The sequence below is a fragment of the Pygocentrus nattereri genome, chromosome 21 (assembly GCF_015220715.1).
Source record: "Pygocentrus nattereri isolate fPygNat1 chromosome 21, fPygNat1.pri, whole genome shotgun sequence".
Classification (NCBI taxonomy): domain Eukaryota; kingdom Metazoa; phylum Chordata; class Actinopteri; order Characiformes; family Serrasalmidae; genus Pygocentrus; species Pygocentrus nattereri.
In genome coordinates, this window is record NC_051231.1 from 5,692,174 (window position 1) to 5,719,073 (window position 26,900).

General features: G+C 40.6%; 1 protein-coding gene across 5 annotated transcripts; it reads right to left on the reverse strand.

Moving 5' to 3' along the window:
- Positions 1-480: 480 nt before the first annotated feature.
- On the reverse strand, positions 481-25,064 carry znf362a (zinc finger protein 362a). 5 transcript variants are annotated; one of them, XM_017720930.2, is made up of 9 exons: positions 24,814-25,064; positions 15,631-15,694; positions 11,944-12,190; positions 10,571-10,696; positions 9,555-9,891; positions 7,781-8,005; positions 7,613-7,691; positions 5,857-6,015; positions 481-2,546 (listed from the first exon to the last, which is right to left on the reverse strand). In XM_017720930.2, the coding sequence occupies exons 1-9, from the start codon at positions 24,906-24,908 to the stop codon at positions 2,430-2,432; spliced, it is 1,449 nt and encodes a 482-aa protein (XP_017576419.1). In that variant the 5' UTR covers positions 24,909-25,064; the 3' UTR covers positions 481-2,429. The 5 variants fall into 5 exon arrangements, with proteins under 5 accessions (XP_017576419.1, XP_017576420.1, XP_017576422.1 ...); XM_017720931.2 differs by lacking the exon at positions 24,814-25,064 and adding an exon at positions 24,599-24,741; XM_017720933.2 differs by lacking the exon at positions 24,814-25,064 and adding an exon at positions 24,246-24,452.
- Between the last annotated feature and the right edge of the window lie 1,836 nt (positions 25,065-26,900).

Genomic DNA, 26,900 nt, shown 5'->3' on the forward strand with positions numbered 1-26,900 from the left:
AGGAAAGATCTGATCTCAGAAGTAGATCCGATTTGCTTGCAGTCTGATCAGACTTTGGCTCTGAAAAAATCTGATCTGTCTCATTAATGTCAGATTTTGCCACTTTAGCCTGGTAATGTGAACGTAGCCAATATGTGCTTTTATACTAGAGATGCATAATATTAGAATCATATCAGTATCGTCTGATATTTACTACAAAAATGTTTAGATTTGACTGATATTTCATTGACATGATGTATTTATTGTACCCAGTTAGTTAATGCGGTGCAGGGCTGGCTGCTGTGCTAAATGTCTGCATTATATTTATTTTACTGCACCCAATTTCTACACTTTAAAATGTTTATGTACCAGTATCAACACATACACACCCAGAAAAGTTGCATTTAAAACACAATTTTATAGTTCATTGAATGCAATTTCTACAAAGTCCCTAGTGATGTCACACCAGCCTGAACATCATAAAACACAAGACTACAAGAATGTCCAGACTTTTCTGATTTATTTTCTTTCCTTATTTATACAAAGTCCTTTCTAAGTCTTGACTTTGCATATAGCAGCCAAGGCAAACTTTATAGAGTACCACAATGCAAGACAAATAAAAAAAAACATTTGTAATAACTAGACATTTTATATAAATGGGTTAACACATAAGTATTTTATAGTTTATTTACAGAATATTCATGCTAGGAAATTAAAAAAAGCCATACAGTACTGAGTACAGTGAGAACACCAGTATGGTAAACTTGTATATAAAATGTGATGATAATTAGTGATAAAATAGTTAAGGCTTGACTGTATAGAAAATAATATAATGGCAATTATTAATACTTAGTCATGATAATACATGGATGAAAGAGACCAGAGACATTTGAAACATAAACATATGTACACAAGGGAGGTGTGACATAACTGACATTTCTGTGGACTGTTGAATGGTACATAGCATAGCCCCCAAAAGAACATGTCGGGTGAATATCAGTATCTTTAGACATCAGTGGCAGTGTGAGCGTGTTTATGTACACCAGAGTTGAGCGATACCAGCATCTTATGCTGTTCTGTAGTCCCAGTTTTTGGCACTAAAAGCACATCATTTTAAAGGACTAAGAACAGTTTAGCTTGATGAACAGACACTAAAAAAAAATCACACATTCATAAAGACCTACCAAAGGAAATATGCATTTAAACATACAAAACATTAAAACCGTTTGCTTCTCAAGCAGAAAACTTCTGATTAAAGGAGCAGTCCACCGATTTTTCAAAATGTATGTGTCCAGAGTGGTTTGGTGTGAAATGCTCCATTCTACAGGGACTTAATGAGTCAGAGTGACTGTGATAAGAACCAGACGTCTGAAGAATTTAATGCCAACAAGAAGTTATTACATTAGATGGTTAGGAATTCGCTGCCCAATGTCTGTTTTTTTACCATAGCTTTGAGATCAGATTTTGGCACAAAAGGGTATTTTTAAAACACATTCATTTTGAACTCTTTTCCAGAGTGACTGATCCTTTTACACAGGTAGGCAAAGGTAGTGTTAGGAGTCTTGCCCAAGGACTCTTATAGGTATAGTGTAGGGCGCTTACCCAGATGCGGGATTGAATCCCAGTCCACAGCACAGAAGGCAGAGGTGATAGCCACTTATCTACACCTACCACTATTCATGGTGGAGATGTACATGCTGGGTGTATAAGGCAGATTAGTACACAAAGAAAACATTTTTACCACTATTTTACCATTATTGTCGTGTAGGTTCACTGGTGGTTTTGGATAGTAAATAAACTGGGTATGTTCAAACGATGCAACCCCTGGTTCCCATCACCGCCAGTGTAAAGAAATTCTTGTTTTTACAATGCGTCATTTCACATCTAACCACTCGAAATGTTGAAAAATATACGGTACATGCCCCTTTATGACTTTCCTAACACAGGAAATACAAAAGAGTAAGAAATTTAAAGAAAAGGTGTGTTGGACTTGGTCCATGCTCTAAATATATAATGTCTCAGCATGAGTTCAAGATCGTTAGATATTACCAGGACAAAACAGAGCGTCTATTTTTCCCTGTGCAACACCTAACATCTGAAAATTTAGCTGCCAAGAGCAATGCCTTTACAGACTGAACAATTTTTAAGCCAATACTACATGGCCTGAAAGTGCTGCAAAACTGTCTTTGGATGTCCCTACTAGTCCCTCTTCTCCGTAACAAACACTGAGTTAAAGAGAGAGAACGAACAAATAAACACACAAAAATAAACCGACTCGGCCTTCTTCTCTCAGAGGCTTCAGGAATACAGTCTAAAACGTTTTGGAATGTATCCCAGAAAAAAGGAATGATTAAGCGAAAGAGAACACCACTGAGCAGAGGTGATTTGGTTTGATTCAGGCGAAGCTGGGGACTGACCATGCGCCCTGGTCCGTGTGTGTGTCGTTGGGGTTAAATGAGGGAGATGCGGATGGGGATGCTGGGGGATTCCGTCCGTGGTGGTGAATGCTGGCTCACCAGGTGCTCCACTACTGTGTGTTTAGACATGTGCTTCATCAGATAGGTCTCCTACAGGAAGGAACACAGAACAGTTTTAGGAACGCTGTATCTGTTCAATGGAGCTACGGGATTAATGTTGCTCACAATGAAGAGAAGCTTATAGCCACCAGTTCAGCACAGGGATGAACAATTTTGGGAAAATATCTAATTGTGATTTTTCAACACTGCTACTATGCAATGCAGTTATTTTCTATAAACTAAACTCCAGGCACATGTTTTCTCAGACGTTAGGCTGTGTGCAAGACTGAGAAATCACTCTTTCAAATTATGATTCAGACATAAACGATTCATTGTTCAGCCCCTTTTTTACATTTTTCTAACTGCAATAATTATCAGTTTACAAAAATATGGCACGTAAAAAAAAAAAAAGAAATATGGATGACTATGATATTTAAATATCAAATACATATTAAAATGTAGATAAAATGTATAAAAGCAAAACGAATTATGAAACAGTCCTAATACATTTAAAAATTTGGGGCTTTTTCTATTATATTTCATTCTAAAAGACTAAATACCATTAAATGGGATCTAATTTCTCATATCCAGTTCTTTAGTGATCTGAAGTAAACTGGTTTATATGTTTTCTATAAAGCTACACTGTACTGTATCTATGAAAATGGACAAAAGTATGTCGCCCAGCTAAAAAAACAACAGAAGCAACCTTAAAGTTGTTTGTACTTTTGTCCACGTCTATAGGTGACAGTGTGAATTGGTGTCAGGAACCATAAGCAACTCTAATGACTTCACGTGACACAGTTGGATAAAACTGTGATGATTTTGTTTGATGTTTACTGATGAGGGTATTAGCTTCTATCACTGCACATGTATCTTGAGGCCCAAGGTGCCTTTTTGCTGTTGTTCTCAAATGGAGAGATATATTTTGTGTTCTGGGCATCTTGAGTTTTGTGCTCACTACACTGCTTGAGTGAAGCACTTGGTGCGCTCAAAAAGTTCACATCAAAAAAAGTGGTCAAGTGACCAGCGTTTTGTCTACGCTGACCAAACCAATCAAAAGGAAGATGGCCCTTCAGTGACGGCTGCAGCTGCTGAGCACTCTGAACTGCATGATATCACTGATCAAAATTAGAACCTCAACAAAAAGCCGCCTTTGTTGACTTTAGCTTGCTTTATTATCGGCACTGCACTTGGTAGTTAGTGGTAAATCACTTTCTAAAAGGGCAGGAATGACAGATAAAGCAGTTTCTCCTTAGAAGTGGTGGGCGATATGGGGAAAAATGTCACGGTGTTTAAAGACATTTTCATGATGCACAATATGTAATATGATATTTTGACACAATATAATATTACAACTACATTTAAACAGCTACCAAAAATGATAGGCATGTTGTTATTTGGAGGAGTTTAAATATCTTGGAATTTTGTTCACGAGTGAAGGAAGGATGAAGCGAGAGGTTGACGGGCGGATTGGTGCGGCGTCTGCAGTAATGCGGACCCTAAACGCGGCCGTCATGGTGAAGAGAGAGAGCTGAGCCAGAAGGCGAAACTGTCAGTTTACCGGTCAGCCTACGTTCCGACTCTCACCTATGGTCAAGGAGCTTTGGGTAGTGACCGAAAGAACGAGATCACAGATACAAGCGGCCGAAATGAGCTTTCTCCGCAGGGTCGCCGGGCTCTCCCTTAGAGATAGGGTGAGAAGCTCGGCGATTCGGGAGAGGCTCGGAGTAGAGCTGCTGCTCCTCCACGTTGAGAGAAGCCAGTTGAGGTGGTTCGGGCATCTGGTAAGGATGGCCTCTGGACGCCTCCCTAGGGAGGTGTTCCAGACATGTCCCACGGGGAGGAGACCACGGGGAACACCCAGGACACGTTGGAGGGATTATATCTCTCGACTATCTTGGGAACGCCTCGGCATCCCTCCAGAAGAGCTGGAGGAGGTGGCGGAGGAGAGGGAGGCCTGGGCCTCTTTGCTTAGGCTGCTGCCCCCGCGCCCCGGACCCGAATAAGCGGTTGAGGATGGATGGATGGATGTTGTTATTTGGGTCATTCTACAGAAACTTCCATTTTTCTGTCCCTAGCATTTACAGATATGTTACACTTGAAAAACGTGTTCGGGTTACAATTTATTCATATTTTATAAATAAATTATTAATTATTAATCAATAAAATGATTTTAACAATTACACCTTCTTGAGCCTCAATTTAGCAATATTGGTTTTTAAATTGATTATCTAGAATTCATCAAGCATCACAGAAGAGCTCGTCCTCAGTCATGTGTAAAGGCTCAGAGGTCACATTGAGGAAAAAAAATCATTTTGAATTTAAAATCAAAAGCCAAATAAATCAAAAGCATATAATGAAAGTTGTCCCCAGGAGTCGAGTCACTGGTGTTACCACGTAACAAAAAATCTCATATTTTGAAATAAAAATCACACTGATGACGTCACTCGACCTCCTTTGACCTGTTCTCTGAGGATCTATGAAGAAAAGCTCATGGTGAGTCCACTGCGTCTCTCAGTTCTCATTCAGCTCCTGATCTCATATGAAGCTTTAAGCCGACGTCACTGGTGTGACCGACTTTATTCTGAGGTAATTGTGAGAACACAGAATACAAATGGATTAAATGACACATTTTAGTGGATGTTCAATGATTGACAGCGTGTGGTTTGATGCTCTGCAACAGCCGTTTTGTAAAATTCATTAAAATTGTCTCTGGTGTTACCTTTCTTATTTGTAACACCAGTGAGGATCAGTAACACCAGTGTTTCATATGGATGGATAGAAAAGGTGGACATTTCTATAGAATGACCCATGTATCCAACACTGTAAACACCGTACTGCACTAATACAAATGGAAATACGCAATTGGTCAGTGTTCTTTAAGCACTGATGACATCCATGATGTGCTTGGAAAAGCATAATGTGCATCACGATAATTTGATTTGTCATGATAATCAAATATTGTCATATCGCCCACCTCTACTTAGAAGTCATAGTTATCACCAGTGAGAAAACTAATTTTATATTCAGGTCGACTCGAGCAGAAATATCCTATTGGATGTGCAGATTCTAAACATCTCATTAAGATCAAAGTACCACATTTGTTTTAAGTAGAAGAGATTTTTAGGAATTTCATTGATTTAGTGTGCAACTAACTGCATAATATATTCCTAATTACATTAAAGTAAGCATGTAATGAAAATGAAATACAGCAAAATAATATGGGTTAATAATACGTAGATATCACGTGACTTTGTTGCCATAAGTTGGACTGAAAGCACTGTTTAATCAATAGATACCACTTCTCTTACTGTGTGAAAGCAGAAAAGTTTGTTTTTAAGGTAAAACCTGCTGGACTTACTGAGGTGTATGCTCTGCCACACATGCTGCAGCAGTAGGCCTTTGCGTTTTTGATGGCGTGAGCAGCTAAGTGGATCTGTAAAGAGGCGGAGTCGGAGTACGCGCGGTAGCAGTGGGAACACTTGTATGGCTTGTCTTTGTTGTGTGATCTCTGGTGAGACTGCAAGGCAAGAAACACAGATTTGTTTCAGCATAATAAACAAACAAATGTATCGTTGTTCCTGGAAGAAAACCTCATATCTCTAAAATAGTAACTTTACAGGAGAAGGAAAAACCTACTTTACTTCGAATGTGAGTCAACGGAACCAGAGTTTTTTACAAGCTGTTTTGGGTCTTTTCTTTTGGTCCATTCATCATGAAATTGTAAAACAATGTAAAGGACAACAGGTGTTTTCAAAATTATGTCAAAAACTGAAAAAATGACCAAATGGAGATACGACGTTTTGTTCTGACAGCAGCGATAAGAGCTTTTAACACGTAGGCTTCTCATTCAGGCAATTGTCCAGGAACGCTTGAAGTTCCAAAGTTATTACTAATTGTTAAGAATTGCTGCCTGATGTTTCAGCATAATCATCAAAATCATCTCTCAAAACTGTCGTAACAATTTTATGATAGTTTTCAGGTATGGTTTTGGTCTAAAATGTCGTTTTTAAAAGGCATGCGCAGAAAGGAGTTACAAGTGGGGCGTTAGAAGGCAAAACTGTACCCAAAGAAAACCGTTGTCCAGATTTTACCATCAAAACATAAAACTCAGAACATAGGTCCACTATTTATTTCAGGTAGTAAATAAAACGGATATGTTTTGTTGTAAACATTGTGACCCCTGGTTCCAATCATCACCACTGTAAAGAAAATCTGAGTATGTAAGTACAACGAACAATTTCCTAACAAAACACTGTGACTGACTTTGTTTACATCCAAGTGATTTACTGATGTAGAAACTTTGGTGGAATTCCCCTTCGATATTATCTGGTAACTACTGTAAACGATTCAGCAACAACTATGAAACTAATCTGCTTTATGTAGTTATGAGATTCTGCCAGTAAAGTGTGGACCCACAGACAAGTCCTTAGAGGTTTTTCAAAACTTCTGCATAGTTCAGTGACTGCAAGTAAAGTCGCTCAAAGTGGTTTGATCTTTCTTTACAGTGGTGGTGATGGGAACCAGGGGTCTAAACCAAATGCAGCTATTTTATTTACTATACAAACACTCCATCTGTCTAAAGGTAATGTTAATGGTAAAACAGTGATAAACTTGAAAAAGTACATTTTCTTTTTATTATTTTGCCTTAAAACACTCTCCATGCACCTCTCTGCCCTGAATGGATTAAAAAAAACACGTCAGACCAAAAGTTTCTCAGTACTATCTTAATAATGTTTCTGAAATCAGGCAGCATATTTGTAACCATGTCATGTAATAACTTTGTAAGAGAGCTCTTGGAGTCATTAAAATCTTCAGACATCTGGTTCCCATCACCTCCACTGTGAATCTGGGCTCTGTATGTTTCTCTAGAGCTGAGCATCTCTCCACGTATTACTGTGAACGATGCTTTAACAATTTGATGATGCATATTTTTTTAAATGGGTGGAATTCCCCTTTAAGAGGTTAATGCTTGATTATAATGAGATACATAATATTCAGAAATAACTTCCACTTTAAGGATAAGGATAAAAGCTGGCATCAACAGTATAAAGACAGCACTGCTTTAGCATTTAACACAGTCCTAAAGCGATGAAAGCTGGATTGCTAGGCCTTACCTGCAGATTGGAGAGCTGTGTGAAGGCTTTATCACAGCCTGGTTGGATACATTTATAAGGTCGGTCACCTGTATGAATTCTGCATAAGGAGAAAAAATGGCCAAATTAACTCCAATTACCTTTGAACCACTTCTCAATCAACTGACCTGCAAACAATGTCTATCTGACCTAGTGTGCTGCTGTAGGTGTGAGAGTTGGCGGAAGGATTTTTCGCAGTAGGAGCAGTGATAAGGCTTCACTCCGAGGTGGATGCGTAAATGCTGGGCCAGGTAGGAGGCGTTGGCGAAGGACTTTGTGCAGTGCGGACACTTGTGTGGCTTGGCCTCTGTGTGCGACTTCGAGTGAATCTGCATGTCTGACTTGGAGATGAAGGTCAACGGGCACACTTTACACCTGTGGAAAAGAATATGGGAGTTTAAAGGGACAGTTCAGTGAGAAATCTGATTTACAGTTTTCTCCTTCGCCTAAATGTAGCCCAGCAGGAAAGACAAGCTTGGTTTCTGAAGTTTGCCTATTTAGTTTTGCACTGGAGCCACAAGGAGCTCATTTTACTGGATGAAAATGTTGTTAATGATATATATAATAGACTTGATAATGTGGTTTATGACAGTCTGGCACCCTGTTATCAACAGACCTGTGAAGTTGGCATTATGACTATATTAGGAACCCCAAGGCAGCTTCTCTCTATGGCTCTCTATGGTTCACATTACCAGGTTCAAATCAAATCCCTAATGTGACCCGGATCTGATATTTGATATATTGTGTGAGCACACAAATCTGATCTTTTCAAATCAGACCAGAATGCATGTGCTTTTTTTCCACTGTGCGTACTCCATCATTCAGCGTTACTCTGGCAGCAGCGCCAAACAGAAGTTAAAGCCTGTAAACGGTGGAAAAGCAGCTCATCTCACCTTTTTCTCCTCCGTCTGGCTCTAATAATGAAGCTGAGAGCTGATCAGAGTTAATGATCTTCTCAGCGAAGCTCGATCTGCTCATCAGTTTGTGCTGATGATGCAGTGATTCAGTCACGTGACGTTACTGAGTAGGAGGAGCTCATGAGGGTCAGTTCAGGCCGGTTCATCACATTAATGTCAGATTTGAGTCACTTACCTAAACGAGTGTGAACCATCGTGCAAGAGAGATCGGACCTGAGCAAAAAATGAGCGATGAGGCTCGTAATGTGAGAAATGAGAAGAAGGAATGTCTGTGGTAAACGGGAATGGTTGATATGCTTTATCCTGTGCGCTCCACCACGAGGTGGATTAGCGGAATATCACTCCATCCTTCAACAAGCAATCTAACGCTCCTTTGCATTGAAATCATACAATTATACACTAATGCAGGCTACTCAATCTGTTGGCTACTACTGCCAAAAACTCTAATACATTGGAGAAAGCTTACTTGCCTGTGTGGGGTATTTTGGTGAGGTTGCCAGTCTTATGATGGCCGTTTAATGCGCGGAGGTAATCGCATGCATGTTGCAACATTTAGATTTTGCCTCTTTAATGACCTCGTAATTCAGAGGATCATAAAACATTCAGAAGAAAAATGTTCAGGTGGCAAAACATACTGGGTTTAGAACACTTTGGTTCACCTCAGGGCACAGGAAGCGATTTTCATTTCTCTCATAGAGAACACCAGGAGTCGTTACTATGGTGCCCACTACAGAATGAAACGCGATGTCAGAGGTCAATAAAATGGATGTACGTAGCTTAAACAGACGTGGCAGACATTCTGAAGCCTGTCGACTTGTTTTTGTAAACTTCAGACACCAAATGTCCAATTAACAGTCAGAATAAGAGGAGAACTTACTTTATTTTTTGCCAAACAGGAATTTAAAGTCTACAAAAATCCGTCTACAGTGACTTGCAGGCTGATAAATATTTGATTTTAAGTATGAAGCACCAGATATGTGAACTTTTGTAATCAAAGGTGTTCTTACCTGTATGTTTTGCCCTCTTTGGCAGTGATGGTTACAGATGACTGGTCAGCTCCTGAGGCCAGAATAGGGTAGGGCACAACTAACAGAGGACCAGAGGTGTTTTCCGCCTTGATCTTTTTGCGGCCCCGTCCCACAGTTTTGGGGGTGGGTCCCAGAAGTCCTGCAAGTCCACCACTGGTTTTGATCGCCTCCATGCCTGGGCCACAGGCCAATCCTGAGACAAGGTTTGTGGAAGGGGCCCCACCCTGGCGTATCTGGCTGCTGCTGGATGTGGGGGTTGCAAGGGTCAAGGTGTCCGATGTGTTACAGTTTCCGCTACGAGACGAGAGTGCTATACCTGACCAACAGACACAAAAACATCTCCTATAAGCTCACATACACCGATCAGGCATAACATCATGACCACCTCCTTGTTTCTACGCTCACTGTCCATTTTTTCAGCTCCACTTACTGTATAGCTGCACTTCGTAGTTCTACAGTTACAGACTGTAGTCCATCTGTTTCTCTGATACTTTGGTGGTCATAATGTTATGCCTGATTGGTGTATGTAAACAATGCAAAGCTGTTAAGAAAACACAGTTTAGCAAAAAATCTAATTCACCCAGTCACATATGAAGACGTTTGGTGTCTGAAGTTCTTGGTGTTGCACTGCAGCTATAAGGCTTATGTAGCTAAAAAGTATCAGAAGCTTATAGCCCCCAAATTACCATCATGAAAACTGCATGCCTAAATAATTATTGACCATTTTAAGTAAATAATTAATGCAGTACATAACACACTAAACATGTCTTAGATGACGGACTACATTTGGTATAAGGGAACTATCGCTTTAAAAGCTTTCTGAAGAGTTGTTTCACTTAAAAATTAAACCGATTATATGTACGATTAGCAACAATAACACTGTCGGGATCAAAGAACAAAAAGGGAGAAATTGAAATGCAAACCTAAACGAATCCTTCCTTCTGGCTACATTGGCAAGTTTGATACCATTGCTGTGTTAATAACAGTGCAGTTACCTGACAGATGGTTCGCTCTTGATGGTTGGTCTATAATCTGTCGTAAATGCCAGTCCTCCCACAGTCCTCTAGCTTTTATGGCTGTCTTATCATCCAGATTCAGGTTTACATCACCAAGAATGCGTCCTGGGGGAAATTCACAGGAAAAATAAGAATGATATAGGCTTTTTAAACATTTAGAATTATTATTATTTTTATTTATCATAGTCATTCCTATACTCTACGACAGTCCTGCTAGTCTAGATTCATGTGTGAAATCCTGGGGAGTATACTTTTGTGAAATCTTTTAAAACATACATCTGGAATTGATCATAAATGTAGTGTATATATATGTTTGAACCCTCCTAGGTCCTCTATGGTTTAAGATAAATTTCCAATTTATACCACAGCTGTGTTAAGTAAGCAGAAAAGGAGATACATTGCTAAGCTTGTGATAATATCATAATAATAATTGTTGTCATTTTATTATTTATAGGGCTGCAAAATTCCAGGAATTTTCAAAGTTGGGAAATTTACCATGGAAATTCACAGGTAATTATGGGAATTAATGGGAATAAAACGGAAATATTCTAAGCTAAAGGTGAGAAACTTACATGTAGTTGGTAAAAATATACTGAAGCATAATCCTGGCTAAAATAATTAGATATGATACCAAAACACTTGAATAGCAAAGCTGCTCCTCAATCCCAGGCGCATGGCACATTAAACTCTGATGGGCTATTGAGACCACGCCCCCTGCACGCACTGCTCATTCTGAACGGAACTGGTCGCTGTTTGGGAACACCCACACAAAGGGTCGCAACAGGCTCACAAATGAGAGAGTGGGACAACTAGTGGCCATCCAAGCAAACCTAAGACTCTTTGAGCCAAACACAGAGCCGTCCTCAACTAGGCTGGACGCGGACACGGAGGAAGAGGAGTCAGATGTTACAGATGATGAGGAAGTGAACATGGAGGTTCAGGAAGAAGCCTGAAACTATTACGCAAAAATGCAGAGCATGAGGAGGCCAGGCTTGAGAAGCTTGTGGGAAAACACCTTAATTTGATTTGATGTTAAATGTGATCTTTTTTAAGAAGAAGGAAGGCTGATGTGTTTTACATTCTGAATGGCATTTTTTTTTGAGGGCATGGGTGGGTGGGTGGGTGGGTGGGTATGGGGGGGGGGGGGGTGGCAGGAGTTGCGTTCGTTTGATTGTAAAAAGTCCAAAGTGCCGACATAAATCTGTTGGTAGAGAATGCAAATTATGTAATAATTAAATTACAAATGCAGAATTATATAATGTCGATTCAATACAGCAAAACAGGAGTCGAGTTAAATGTGTGCTGAAGCTGCAGGACAGCGTGTACGCTGTGTACACCGTGTGGACGTGTACCTGCGACAGTGCTGGAGGCTGGCCGGGCGTGCAGGGCGATGTCAGGCTGAGTGGGGCTGTGGGGATGAAGCCCAGGCATCTGCTGAATTTTGGGCACCGACATGCTGTGCTGACCACCTTCTGTAGGCGTGGGAGGCACCAGCAGGGGCTGCTGGGACGGGACTGAAGTGGGCGGCAGATGTGGAGGCCTGATCTTCTCAGCCATCAGCTGCTCTTTGATCTTGTTGATTAGGACAAGGTTATCCAGCTGAGAACAGCGAGAGAAACGTTCACTATGCCAGTATCGGAATAACAAGGCATGCCATGACGTCTGCCAGTGGACCCTACTGGGCGATCGGTGACAGCAAAGAATCAAGCTAGGAACAAAAGCTATGATGCGACTGAGTTGGTATTCAAATTCCTCAGCATATCCTGATACACAGTGAATACTCCAGTATCCACTATTGGACTTTACAGGGACTTTCACTACAGATTTCGTCTTAAAGGAATCGGTCAGTGGAAAATCTCATTTGCAGTTTTCTTTTTAAACCAAATGTGGTCAATTTGGTAATTTGCTTCTTTAGTTATGCACTAGAGCTAGAAGGCTAATGTAGCCAACAAGTAATGAAAGCCTATAGTCACCAGTTAGCACTGTGCAGACTGCATGCCTAAAGCATCCTACACTTTCCCCAGATGGCGCCGAGTTTTTAAAGTAAGCTCAAATAGACCTGCTTGTGTGGTTTCTGGCAATGAGCTTCAAAATGACTGCTACTGTTGTTTTTACCTTTACGACTCATTTCTGTCCATTTTTATACAACCCCAATTCCAATGAAGTTGGGACGTTGTGTAAAACATAAATAAAAACTGAATATGATGATTTGCAAATCCTTTTCAACCTATATTCATTTGAATACACTACAAAGACGAGATATTTAATGTTCAAACGGATAAACTTTATTGTTTTTTGCAAATATTCACTCATTTTGAATTTGATGCCTGCAACACGTTCCAAAGAAGTTGGGACAGGGGCGTGTTTACCACTGTGTTACATCACCTTTCCTTTTAACACTCAATAAGCGTTTGGGACACTAATTATTGAAGCTTTGTAGGTGGCTTGGCGTTGTCTTGCGACGAACTGAGTTCACTGACAGTGGTTTTCTGAAGCGTTCCTGAGCCCATGTGGGAATATCCGTTACAGAATGATGTGGGTTTTTAATGCCTGAGGGGTCGAAGGTCACGGGCGTTCAGTGTTGGTTTTCTGCCTTGCTGCTTACTTGCAGAGATTTCTCCAGATTCTCTGAATCTTTTGATGATATTATGGACTGTAGATGATGAAATCCCTAAATTCCTTGCAATTGCACGTTGAGAAACATTGTTCTTAAGCTGTTGGACTATTTGCTCACGCAGTTGTTCACAAAGTGGTGAACCTCGCCCCGTCCTTGGTTGTGAATGACAGGGATGCTCCCTTTATACCCACTCATGACACTCACCTGTTTCCAATTAACCTGTTCACCTGTGGAATGTTCCAAACAGGTGTTTTTTGAGCATTCCTCCACTTTCCCAGTCTTTTGTTGCCCCTGTCCCAACTTCTTTGGAACGTGTTGCAGGCATCAGATTTAAAATGCATGAATATTTGCAAAAAACAAGTTTATCTGCTTGAACATTAAATATCTCGTCTTTGTAGTGTATTCAATTGAATATAGATTGAAAAGGATTTGCAAATCATCGTATTCTGTTTTTATTTATGTTTTACACAACGTCCCAACTTCACTGGAATTGGGGTTGTACACAACAGCATGCCCACCGTGCCAGAAACCACGGAAGCAGGGCTGTTAGAGATCTCCTCGTCTTGTTTGACGCCAGGGTTATTCTTATGATAATGATACATGCTGGGACCTATCCTGAATGAAGTAAAATGATATATATGAAACATTTTCCAATTTAAGAGACTGAGGCCCAATCCCATTTCTTCTTTTTACCCCTACCCCTTGTTTTGGAGTGTCACCCTAACCCCTTGGAACTGAGTTTCAAGGGGTTGTGGTTGAAATCTTGCCCAATGAAATGGGACTCTCAAATAAAAGAGAACACTGCTTCATTAACAGCTACTAGCGCTGCTCTGCAGACGACCCTGCCCGTCTGCAGCGACAGCAGGGAAGGGAAACGTTCCTCACTACTTGGCTTTAGTTACATTTAGGACATCATATGCCTTCAAAGAGGGGGACGATATTTATTATCGCCTGCCCCTAATACATTGGTGATGCTCAAGCTATTCGCCAGCTTCTTGCTTGAATTTTCCCGTTCCACATTATATGGAGTAGCAGTTACACTGCTGGACTATTTAAGGTGGAACTGGAAAGTTAGCTAGCTAGCTGCCGAGACATTAGCATGATATTATGGATTTTAAAGCTTGTTATTAAGAAAACGACCGTAATGATATCAAACGAACGAAACGATATCAAACTAAAATAATACAGTGGTTTTCGTTTTTTAACAGAAAATTCACACATTTTTGTTTCTTTGGTCTCTTGTTGAGCCAACTTGCCAGGTTTTCTTTTTTTCTCATAACACTCTGGAGTGTCTCTGAAAAAGCTCCGTTTGGAGGGCCATGCCGCCCTAACACTTCGCCTTACCCCTCCATCTCAACAAAACTGGGACCCCCTAACCCCAGACGTGAACGTGCAAAACACAGGGCTAAGAGCTAAGTGGTAGGGGCGAGGGGTGAAATGGGATTGGGCCCAAATTCAACGATTCTTTTGTATACAGTCTTCAAACTAAGTGTTTTAAGGTGAAAGTGTTTTGCAATTTTTTCACAGTACCAGAAAACAGACAGCCAGCGAGGCTTTTTTACTTCACATCCTTACAGTTTACAAGGAAAACATTCAAATAAATAAAAATAAACAAACACTCACTTAAATACAACCTCATCTTTTTTCTAATTAAAAAAAAAAAAAAAAACCTAAGGAAGTCAGATGCCATGGGCCGTGAATTGTTATCTTGAGATAGCAAGATAAGTAACTCGGTATGTCACGACAACAATTTTGTTATCTTGAGATAACAATATAGGTAACTTGTTAGTAAAATAAATAACTCATTATCACAAGATTACAACTTCATTTTACAAGATAATTAACCCATTATCCATTATGATTATCGAGAAAACAACATAAGTAGCTTGTTATTTCAAGACAACAACTTTGTTATCTTGAGTTAAGAAGATAATTAACATGTTATCTCAACATAACAATCCAGAAAACCACGTCATGGCCTCTCCGGATTTACGTATAAAACAGCTCCCACTGATCTACCAAGCTATATGAATGTTTCTAATCCGCATGACGTTTACGGCACTCAAATGTTTCTGGGAGTTTTGTGGGTGATGTAGAAGTGGTGGGACACAAGAAGCCTCGTACAGACCCCTGACATGATCGGTCAGCTCTCGAGGTTCAGAAAAAACTTTGCAAATATGATTTTTTCCGCCCAATTTGTTCCCTTAAAGAAAATAAACTCAGGGAAGAAGTCGATCTGTTTTCAGAATGAATTTGAGGTGAATGAGTTTGAACTAAGAGCTGCTTTTCCCTCGTTCATGATCAATGCTAAGTCCAGAGCCTTGCTCCGGACCACTGCTGACGTTTTGTGTTTTTCAGCTGTGTGTTTTTCCCATTACTTTTTGCTCTGACAGTGAAATATTCAGTAAATAAAGATCCGTACCTGACCAGGCATCGCGGGAGGTGGAGGCCAGAAGTATGGGTTATTAAACCGTGGCTCAGCCATGCTGGAACAAACACAGAAGAAGTCACAGTCACACTCCGTTAAGGCTGTTCACTCTAACCAAACCCAGCCGCACGGTTACAAATCAAGCCAAGCTTATTAATCCGTAAGCACGCGTATGTGGGCCCACACGTCAGTTCATGCCTATAACTTACAGATTAGCTTCATATTAGTTACCACGTGTCTTAATTCAGCATAGGTACAGAATAATAAGCCGTCAGTCGGGCTGCACAATATGCTGCTTGTTAATTGTTGGTGCAATTTGGCCAATTTGGAGATGGAGAAAAGCTGAAATATGCAAATGAGGCCTCTATCCAATCAGTGTGCTTTGAGAGTCCAGACGAATCTCAGTTCTAGTTTAATGCTTCTGTTGCTGTTTTGATCAAACAAAGCATTAAACTAATCCTACAAATGTGAATTCTTTTGCAGGCCAATGTTAAATCATGTCACATTCACCATATAATATACAATGCATTATGTTATATAATCACCTTATCACAGTTATTTAAATTGACCGTAACTATTTCCAGTCATTAGTCTCACTATCATAATCACACTAAATTACAATTCACAATGGGAAATAGACGCATTTTTAGGTTGAGACACAACAAAGCAGGAAAGGACTGGGCGCTAATCCTTAACTCAGTTAGGAGACGGTATGAATAATTCTGCGTGTGATTGTGGGGATGCAGTGTAGTATATAAGTACAACCTACTGCCAGCTGCGGCGTGAAGCTAATCAGCTAATTTAGCTTTAACAGCTGCTCAAAAAAGACATTTGACTTTTTATCATCAAGACAATACTAGTATTTTGTCTAACCTTAAAACTAAAACGGCCCATTTCATAGAAAAACTACTTTCCTTTATTTTATTTTATAAAAGAATTTGACTTAATATGTAAATATTGTTTAGGTTTCAAGACACACCAGTCCATACAGGCCATATATGGAAGCTGCAAAAACAGCTGGTTTTGAATTCGTTCTTTCTGTAACGTCACAAAAACATTTATACACACACACACACACACATACAGATACATACAGATATATACACACATATACATACAGATAAGTCCAAAAGACATGCAGTTAGGCCATTTGTGTAAAATGATCAAATTGTAAGTCGCTCTGGATAAGAGCGTCAGCCAAATGCCAATAATAATAATAATAATAATAATAATAATATTCAGCCTGCATCTGTTTTGCCCCGCCCATTCACACTAAAGCTAGCACTTTAACTTTATATATGTGTGTGTGTGTGTGTGTGTGTGTGTGTGTGTGTGTATATCGCTGCTGTCGGAACCAATTTTTTTTCAGATATTGACTTAGTTTGAAAACACAAGTTGTTTACGTTGTGCGTAAATTTCATGATGAATGGACCCAAAGAAACGGCCCAAAATGACTTGGAAAGACGTCTGGTTCCATTGACTTACATTAAGAGTAGAGTAAGTTTTTTCCTTCTCCTGTGAAGTTTTGATGTTGGAAACATGAGGTTTTGTTCCGACAGCAGCGATTTATTATTACATACAGTATATGCCTCAGCACTAAAGATCAATGTTAATATAATATTTTAATGCACACATATGATACCTATATTCTTAATTTACTACAAATAAAAATATCAAGTGGATCAAATATTCTATTCTTTTATTGGGAAACACGTCAGTGTGCAGTTATGAACTCCGTCCTGCCTGATATCTTCAGCTCTCATTTCCTCTGTGCACTTGTACTGAAAACACACAACTCACCACATTGAGAGGAACGTCCGATTGTCTGGACAGCCTAGATGCAGTTCTCTGACCTCAAAGAGGGTGTATTATGAGTGAGAGTGCGTAGCTTCTATAGAGCATTATGTGAACTGAAACTCGCAATTCAAATGGCCTCTCAACAAGGAGAGGAGGGCTGAAGAGCTTCAGCCCTGCATGGAACACACATATATCAGCTAGAGAAAGCTGAAATGGCTCTAATGTATTTATGACATTTGAGGTGACCCCACAGTGGCTCAGCTCAGTTACAGTTCTTTGGGAAACGATCTAATGTATCTAATCACAAAATCTGACTTGAATAGCAGAATTATTTTTACAGAACACACAGAGGAAACGGCGCACGCTCACACTGTGAGGTGATGCTGTGAGCTGTGCATTTCTTCCTGTGGGGTGAGAGCGTGTTGAAGTAGTTTCAGCATGACTGTCTACTTTTAGATGCTCAGCTGAAATGCAGCGCTGCAATTAATAATAGGTTGTTAAAGAAATAATACTGGCTCAACGTGGCAATACTGGTCTCAGCATGGTACTGGAAAAGAAATCTCTAGAAAACCGATCAATTTATTTCGGCGAATACTTGTGTGAATATCTTCATATCTGTTATAAGATTCCCAAATACATACATGCATATTTACCCCCTATAGGAAACACATTTAAGTCATCCACACTATATCAGGACTCAATTACATGATTCTATTTGGAAGATTAATCAAGTAGTCTGGTTTTGTTTTTGTTTGTTTGTTTGTTTGTTTTTAAAGGCATTACGGCAAAAATAGGCTTAACTGAACTATAACTACGCAGAGCCTTTTCAATATTCCAGATCGCTTTTCCTGAAAACCATAACTAGAAGCTTCTGAAAAAATGTAACAGAAATAAAACACTATGTGGCAAAATGAATAAGAATGCATGGCAGTTAAGTGATACTTTTTTAATCCCACAAACGGGGAAATTTAACCCCTCCGTGAAGTGAAACACCACATACACACTAGTGAACATACACACACTAGGGGGCAGTGAGCACAATTGCCTGGAGCGGAGGGCAGCCCTATCCACGTCGCCCGGGGAGCAGTTGGGGGTTAGGTGTCTTGCTCAAGGACACCTCAGTCATGGACTGTCGGTGCTGGGGATTGAACCGACAACCTTCCGGTCACAGGGCCAGATCCCTAACCTCCAGCCCACGACTGCCCGAAACGTGCGCGTTATAAAGGTATCTGCAGGTATCAGCTAATTCAACTGATGCATTTAAAGTCATTACTCTGAACCAGTCATTTCAAACTTGTGCATATTATTATAGCCCTGTTTACTGATGAAGTCATCTTTAGAAGTAGCCTGTGTACCACCACCGCTACATTGCTAATTTACGCTATTGTGCTATGAGAATTCAAGGTTTTGTTAGCGTCACTCCTGATTACTGGAGTAGCCTGTTAGCCGTCTGCCGAGCAGTTCAGCCTAGACATCCATCCATCCATCCATTTTCTAAGCCGCTTCTCCGTCAGGGTCGCGGTGGGGAGCTGGAGCCTATCCCAGTAGTCATCGGGCGGAAGGCAGGATACACCCTGGACAGGTCGCCAGTCCATCGCAGGGCTTCAGCCTAGACACTAGTAACCAAACCCAAATATAAAGCTAATGTAAACAAATATGCATCAGTGCTATCGTTTGGATTTTGGCTGGCACAAAGTTGAGTTTGGTGCCAATAGTTCCCCTGGTAGAGAATCTGCTGAACATGGCCTCATTATGACCCTGTTTACCAGTTAAACTGCCAATAACTGATTCATTGGGAATGCACATTAATTAACCAAATAATGTGTTCAAACGGTTTTATCTGAGCACTTGTGACAGCTTAAATATATTTAATAGTTGTTCAGATGTGGTCAAAAAGAGATGAGCAGAGCCACGAACTGCATTACTAAGAATATGGCTGATGTAGTAACCACAGAGCAGAAAGGAAATGATATAATAGTGCAAGTACGTGTAAAACACAGCAGCTGCACTATAAGCTAATTCCAGCTCTTCGGACCCAAAAAGAACTCGTGTCACTACCTGGCGATAACAGTGCAACTGATACAGTTACTGTTTTCCATGTTTCGTACGAGGGGAAACATGCTAAACATGTCATATATGCTGAAATGAAGGTATGTGAGTGGCTGACAAACAGAGCCCGTACCAGGTCTTCATGGCCCAAGTCATGCCTCTAAAAACACGACTGGAGCTTCTGAGCCAATGAAAGGCCATGCCGGTATGTGAGATCGGCGGAAAAGAGAGCCAAAAGGGTTTCCTACTATGCGCATTTAAAAAAAAAAAAACATTCACGCAAATCAAGTCATCAGATACAAATACAGGCTCATACGTACAAAGGAACATCTTACCCTCTCAGTTTCTTCAGGAAGTGAAACAGACACCCATAGCCATCATTAAGGAAATATTCCACAAAGTCTGGGGTTCATATGCCTGGACATATCAGCTTTATTATTTTTGGCTGGTGAGAACGAACTGCTCTGTGCAGACCCTTAGTCAAACAGTCCTCAACCCAGCTAACACTGCCAAAACATGCACAGCACAGTGTTGTAGGAAAAAAAAAAAAAAACAACATAATGCAAGAAAATTATATTCCTAAAATAATCACGCTGTGTGGAAAGATTTCTACAGGGCCCGGCTGTTTGTCAGCGAAAGGTTAATCGGTGCAGGGAGGTCTGCCTTCATAACCGCCAGGCACACAACAGGCCGCATGAATCAATTTCCAAGACCACTATGTAAGCTGTAAAACTATCTTTCTGTGTGGTCATATAAGGGTGTTTCATATTTCTACATACATTTGATCTATTTCTATGCGTATTTTAGTGCACATGAGATCTACAGATACTGTGTTCTGGGAATTCTACCAATTGTTTCGGCATAATTCCGTCTTCTTGGAGGTGAAGTAGTCGCAGGGTGGTTTGACGTGAAATGGTTCACTGTGGAGAAACAACTTGCCGACTCGGATTTCTTTACAGCGGTGGCGATGGGAACCAGGGCTTCCTGTCCATAACATCTACCGAACGTGGACGGGTCTTCTGAGTTTTTAGATTAAATGCTGACAATGGTGAAAAAACAGGTTTTCTTTGGGGGCTATTGTACCTTGCATGTACCACCCTGTTATGGGTGGATTTTAAAACACATGTTTAAGCTAAAACCTTCTCAAAACTATCAGAAAAGAAGGTTTCGGGTATTAAAACTCTTCGGACTTCCGGTTTCTATCACAATCGACCCAGTCTGGATGAGCCTGTTTACGTCTTGACCACTGAACCATGCAGAAAAATTGGAAAATCCGTGCAATTCCCCTGTAAATGTGTAAGATCTGGGGCTGAACCATACGGACAGATTCACATATCACAGTAGTCTTATTGAGGGGGCAGTCGTGGGCTGGAGTTTAGGTAACCAGCACTTTAGGGCACTAATAAGGGTCACTTAATATGCAACAGTTTGAATACCCCCAGTTACCCAGCATGTTCTCTCGATTTTCTAAGTGAAGAAAAGTGAATGTATCCTCTAAAATATGGCATACACACTTAAATATGGCATTTTTGGCTAATTTTTGTGCATAATATTGGAAGCTTTTGCACAGGCCACACTTTTTGTTTCGACCAAAATGTTCAGTTCAGCAAATAAACAGTAATTGTGCGTTAAAATGTGCGGAAGTGTGGTCTCTGTACAGGATGTGTTCACTTACTTCCCCCATATATATCAACATAACATTTAATTTGACCACAGCCTACTAAACGTTTCCCAAATATATCACAGTATCAGATGATATTTAAGTTATCCTTAGTTCATTTTGAATCACAAGCACCTTAGCTGTATTACGCCGTTTATCATGATTAGAATTATTATCTGTCAAATATATCATTATACACCACATTAAAGTTGAAAATATCATAAAATTTCAATATGACTCTTTAGAGGTACAGATATCTCTCACCCTAAATAAGATTATTTGCCCTAGAGTTAAAGGACAACATGAAAATATTCATATACTGAGTATAGAAGTGTAATATAATGTAAAATAAATCAATTAAAATGCAGAAATGCAAACAAATCCACCCAATGCAGTATTACACTAGTAATGACATCTAAAAGATCAACTAATCTAGAACCAGGGGTGGACCACAAGGCAAAATGTATTGTCATAACACTTCAGGACGTTTTTTTTGATACATGATGGGTCACAATATTTATTTCTTCTGACATATGATAAGTTAGATCAGACAAAGTTGTGCCGCGTTTTTAAACATACTACCAAAAACTATAAATCCAATTACTTGTATTAAACATTTCACACACTGTGCTGCACGAAATCTAATAGAACAGGACTAATTAAGCTCTTTTTCATCAAACACGGAGACGGATAGAGTTTTTTTTCATTCTGGCGATGTCCACAATGCGCTCCGAAAAGCATTTATCATTACACTGCAGAAATATCCTATTATTACACAGTATAAACCCAAGATCTGGATTTAGACTGCCATTAAGACCACATGGAGCACCAGCATCACCATCTACTGCTTCTATAGGCCTGTAGGTGTTTTGTTTTAACAATGCAACGCATTACAAACTCTAGGTGGAACATCTGGACGACACCATTCAGCATCTGTCTTTGTGGACGCAGCGGAAGAAGACGAGCTCCATCATTAGGAGACTTTCACAGAGCTCACACTCTTCCAGTGCAAAGCTCAAAAGACTGCACACTTAAAAAAAAAGACCCGACTTCGAGGGTTCTTCAGTAAATGCAATGATTTTATTTAGAACTATTCTGCATGGTGAAATGGTTCTCTGCATGGAGAGGTGGTTCTTCAGGTTGATGGAGAATGTGTTGTACATGGTTCTATATAGAACAGTTTATTGTAGCACCAAATAAGGGTTCTTCTGTTGTGACAGGCTTGACGTTGTAGTAATAGGAGAACCTACTTTGATGTTATGAAGAACCATTTTCCATCTACAACACATTCACCATCAATCTGAAGAACCGTCTCCCCATGCAGTAAATAGCACCAAAATGAGTTCTTCTGTTGTTACAAGCTTGACATCTTAGCAATAGCAGAATGCTTTTTGGTTCTAGATAGAACCATTTTCAGAATGGTTCTGTGTAGAACCATGTACAACCCGTTCACCCATCTGAGGAACCATCTCACCATGCAAAGAACTATTTGAGCATGCAATCTGTTCTTTATAGCACCAAAAATGGTTCTTATATTGTTACAACCATGACATCTTAGCAATAGCAGAATGCTGTTTGGTGCTAGATAGAACCATTTTCAGAATGGTTCTGTATAGAACTATATACAACCCAATCTGAGGAACCATTTCACCCTGCAAAGAACCATTTAAGCATGAAATGGTTCTAAACAGCACCAAAAACTGTTCTACTGTTGTTACAAGCTTGACAACATAATAATAGAAGAAACCTTGGCAGTGCTGGGTAGAACTATTTTCAAAAAAGATCTATACAGAACCACAAAAATATTATCCATCAACCTATAGAACAATTTCATCATGAAAAGAACCATTTTAGCATGAAAGGGTTTACCAAAAAGGGTTCTTCTGTTGTTACAAGCTCGACCTCATAATAGAAGAACCATTGCTGGTGCTATGTCGAACTTTTTTCAAAAAGGTTCTATATAGAACCATAAAAACGTTCTCCATTAATGTATAGAACAGTTTCACTATGAAAAGAATCAATTAAGCAAGAAATGGTTCTAAATAGCCCCAAAAAGGGTTCTTTTATTGTTACAAGCTTGACACCCTAATAATAGCAGAACACTTCTGGTGCCGTGTAGAACCATTTTCGAAAAGGTTCTCCACACAAACGCATTCTTCCTCAATCTGAAGAACCAATTTCACCACACGAAGAATCGTTTGAGCTGCAAACTGTTCTAGCACCAAAAAATGGTTCTTATATTGTTACAACCTTGACATCATAACAATAGCAGAGCGCTTTTTTGGTGCTAGATAGGACCATGTTCTGTATAGAACCATATAAAGCCCGTTCTCCACCAATCTGAGGAACCATTTCACCCGGCAAAGAACCGGTGAAGTCTGAAATGGTTCTATACAGCACCAACAAGAGTTCTACTGTCACGAGCTTGACACCCCAACAACAGCAGAACACTTTCAGTGCGGTGCAGAACCATTCTCACAAAGGTTCTCCATACAAAGCACGTTCTTCACGATCTGAGCCGCGCAAAGAATCACGTGAGCATGCAAAAGGTTCTAAAGAGAACCACCGGGATTCACCAAAGCATCTTTCCCAGTGTGTTTAGAGCCTCAACGCGAGCTCGAGCGTCCTTTAATGTCGCCTGATGAAACGCGAGATGAAAGTTGGAGCTACTTAACTTTTGTCTTTTAATCTCACGGCATCCTTTGAAGTCATTCCCGACGAGACGAGGCGCTTCTGCGTCTTTTAACCCCCCAAAAAACACAAACTTGCCGGACGACTGCGTTCATTTCACGAAAAAAGCCAACCCCCCCAAAAAAAGAAGAAGAAAAAAAGAAAGAAAACAAATCCCCCCACGGACCCCCTCACTCACCCTCTCTCTCTCCCCTTCTCCCCGCAGCCTCTCCCACATTCTCAGACAGTTTTATTAAAAAAATCAGACAAAAGGAAAACAAAAATGGCAGCCTGTCTTATTTTTATAAGGACAAGGCGCCATATTCTGCAGATCCCAAATTTACACGGCGAAAAGCCCGAGCCTGCGGAGCGGAGCGACCGGGAATGTCGGGGAAAATAACGATTAGAGTGAAGAGCAGGAATGATTGTTTACTTAGATCTGCAGGTTTGAATAGCCCGGCTGGAAGAGGGGGAAAAAAAGAGAGACAGGAAAAAAAAACCCGAGACTTCCTTCAACAATCACGCCGTGGAGAGCGGAGAGCGGCGAGCGGCGCAGCGGCAGACCGCCTCCCCGCCTCCCCGCACCGCGGCCGGGGAGCAGAGCAGCCTCGCCGCGGTCTCCGTCTCCGCCATGCCGCCTCCAAACCACCGCGGTACATTTTTTTTTTATTTTGAACTTTTTGCTCACTCGGCTCTCCGAGCCCCAACTCCGCGCTCCGCCGCCGCGGCCGGCGCGAGGCTGAACAAACGACAAACACAGCAGAAAAGAGCAGATGGTGTACGTACCCGCGCCCGTCGAGCCCCGAAAACGCGGGGTTTTATTTTCGATTTTTAAATAAAAGCTTAAGATGTTCTGTCCAGCCTGCCTTCGGTGCCAGATCAGACCTTCCGGGTCGCCTAGTGTTCACTTCTGGGTGCTGCAGGCTGGTCAGGATCGTCTCACATCTGCACGAAAACACAGAAGAACCGCACAACGAGGAGACAAAGATGAGATGATCTACCTGCCGCCTCGGCCGCTGCGCTCTGATCTGTCCCACATCAATAAAACGAGATATGTCACGTTAAGTCGTCGCCAAACGGAGATATCAGCGTTCATCTTAAGCGAAGCGCTTCAGTGTTAAAAAGAGCTCATTTTAAAGCGGGTTGGGGAGCTGAGGGTCAGAGTCCAGCAGTTTGGTCATCCCACCTGCTCTGACACAGTGAAGTCAACCTGGTAACTAATAATGGGTTGAATCAGGGGGGCTTGAGCAAGAAAATCACCAAACTGTGCTGGAATGTGGCCCCCCCAGGGCTGGAGTTCCCTACCCCTGTTTAAAAGCATTATTATTATTATTATTATTATTATTATTATTACAGCACTGTCGTTTCCGACGCCTGGTGAGCAAATGGACAGTGTTTCCCCAGAACATCCTATTTTCCATTTGGGCCTTCAGGCTTCTATCTTCAGGGTTCATGTTTCCTCTGATTGTATTGGTTCATTGTAGCTGGTCGTCCTCCTCCTCTTTTACCTTCAGCTCTTCCAAGCATAATGATCTTTTCCAGTGAATTGGTTCTCAGAATATGTCCGAGATACAACCCCATTTCCAAAAAAGTTGTGAGGGGGGCCTGTTTACCGCTGTGTTTCATCACCTCTTCTTTTAACCGCACTCTGTGAGCGTTTGGGAACCGAGGAGATGCTGCTGTAGTTTTGAAAGTGAAATGTTTCCCATTTTTGTTTGATACAGAATTTCAGCTGCTTATCAGTGGTGACAGGTCTGGACTGCAGGCAGGCCAGCTTAGTACCTGGACGCTTTTACTACAGAGCCATGCTGCTGTAATACATGCAGAATCTGGTTTTACATTGCCTTGCTGAAATAATCAAGGCCTTCCCCGAAAAAGACGTTGTCTGGATGGCAGCATATGTAGCCAAAACATGTATATATCATTCAGCATTAATGGTGTCTTCACAGATGTACTTGTCACCCATGCCATGTGTACTAATGCAATCATAAATACCACTGGCTTTTGAACTGTGCCCTGATAACAAGCTGAGTGGTCTTTAGCCTGGAGGACATAGTGTCCATGATTTCCAAAAAGAATTTCAAATGTTCGAAGTCCCACAGGGCACTTTTCCACTTCACCTCAGGTTATTTTAAGTGAGCCCAGAGAAGGTGGCAGCGTTTCTGGATCCTGTTTATATATGCTTTCTTCTTTGCGTTTTAGTGTTTTAACAGCATTCGTGGATGCACAGACAAACTGTATTCACACACCGTGTTTTTCAGAAGTGTTTCTGAGCCTGTGTAAAGATTTCCACTCCAGAATCATATCTGTTTTTAATGCAGTTCTGTCTGAGGGCCCAAAGATCACGGCCAGCAAACACTAGTTTTGGCCTTGTCCCTTGCACATAGAAATTTCTCCAGATTCTCTGAATCTTTTAATAATATTATGTACGGTAGGTGATAAAAAGCAAAAGTTCTGTGCTATTTTATGTTGAGAAACATTATTCTTGAATTGTTGCACTATGGTTAAGGTTATTGATGCTCTTTTTATACACAATCACGTTACTCACCTGTTACCATTCAACCACCAGGTGTTTTTTTAGCATTACACAACTTTACCAGCCTTTTGTTTCCCCTGTCCAAAACTTTTTTGGAATGTGTCGTTGGCATCAAATTCAAAATGGTCAAATATTTTTCAAAAAACATTTAAATTTATCAGTATCAACACTTGATTTGTTGTCTTTGTACTATTTTCAATTAAATACAGGGTTTAAATGACCTGCACATCATTGAATTTAGTTTTTATGTACACACAGCATCCCAACTTTTTTGGAAATCGGGTTGCAAGAGCTTCAGTTTGGTTATCTGAGCTTCGAGTCAGAGGTGAGGCTTGTTTTTCTCCTTGCTGTCTGAGGTACCCTCAAAAGTCTTCCCCAACACCAAAGTTCAAAACCGCCTATATTTTTCCTCTCTCTTGGTTTATTGTTCAGCTTTCACATCCATAAGCAACCACAGGGAAGACCACAGCCTGGACAGTTCTGATCTTTGTTCCTGGAAACAAATTGTTGCTTTTGAAGATATTTTCAAGCTCATTTTCATTCTTTTTTTCT

Excerpts from the sequence above, each read along its gene's own strand:
- znf362a (XM_017720930.2), bottom strand. The coding sequence starts at position 24,908 with ATGAACGCTGATATCTCCGTTTGGCGACGACTTAACGTGACATATCTC. Across the intron at positions 15,695-24,813 it reads CGCAGCGGCCGAGGCGGCAG|CATGGCTGAGCCACGGTTTA; the intron begins GTAGATCATCTC and ends TGTTTGTTCCAG. Across the intron at positions 8,006-9,554 it reads AAAGAGGGCAAAACATACAG|GTGTAAAGTGTGCCCGTTGA; the intron begins GTAAGAACACCT and ends TCTTTTCCACAG.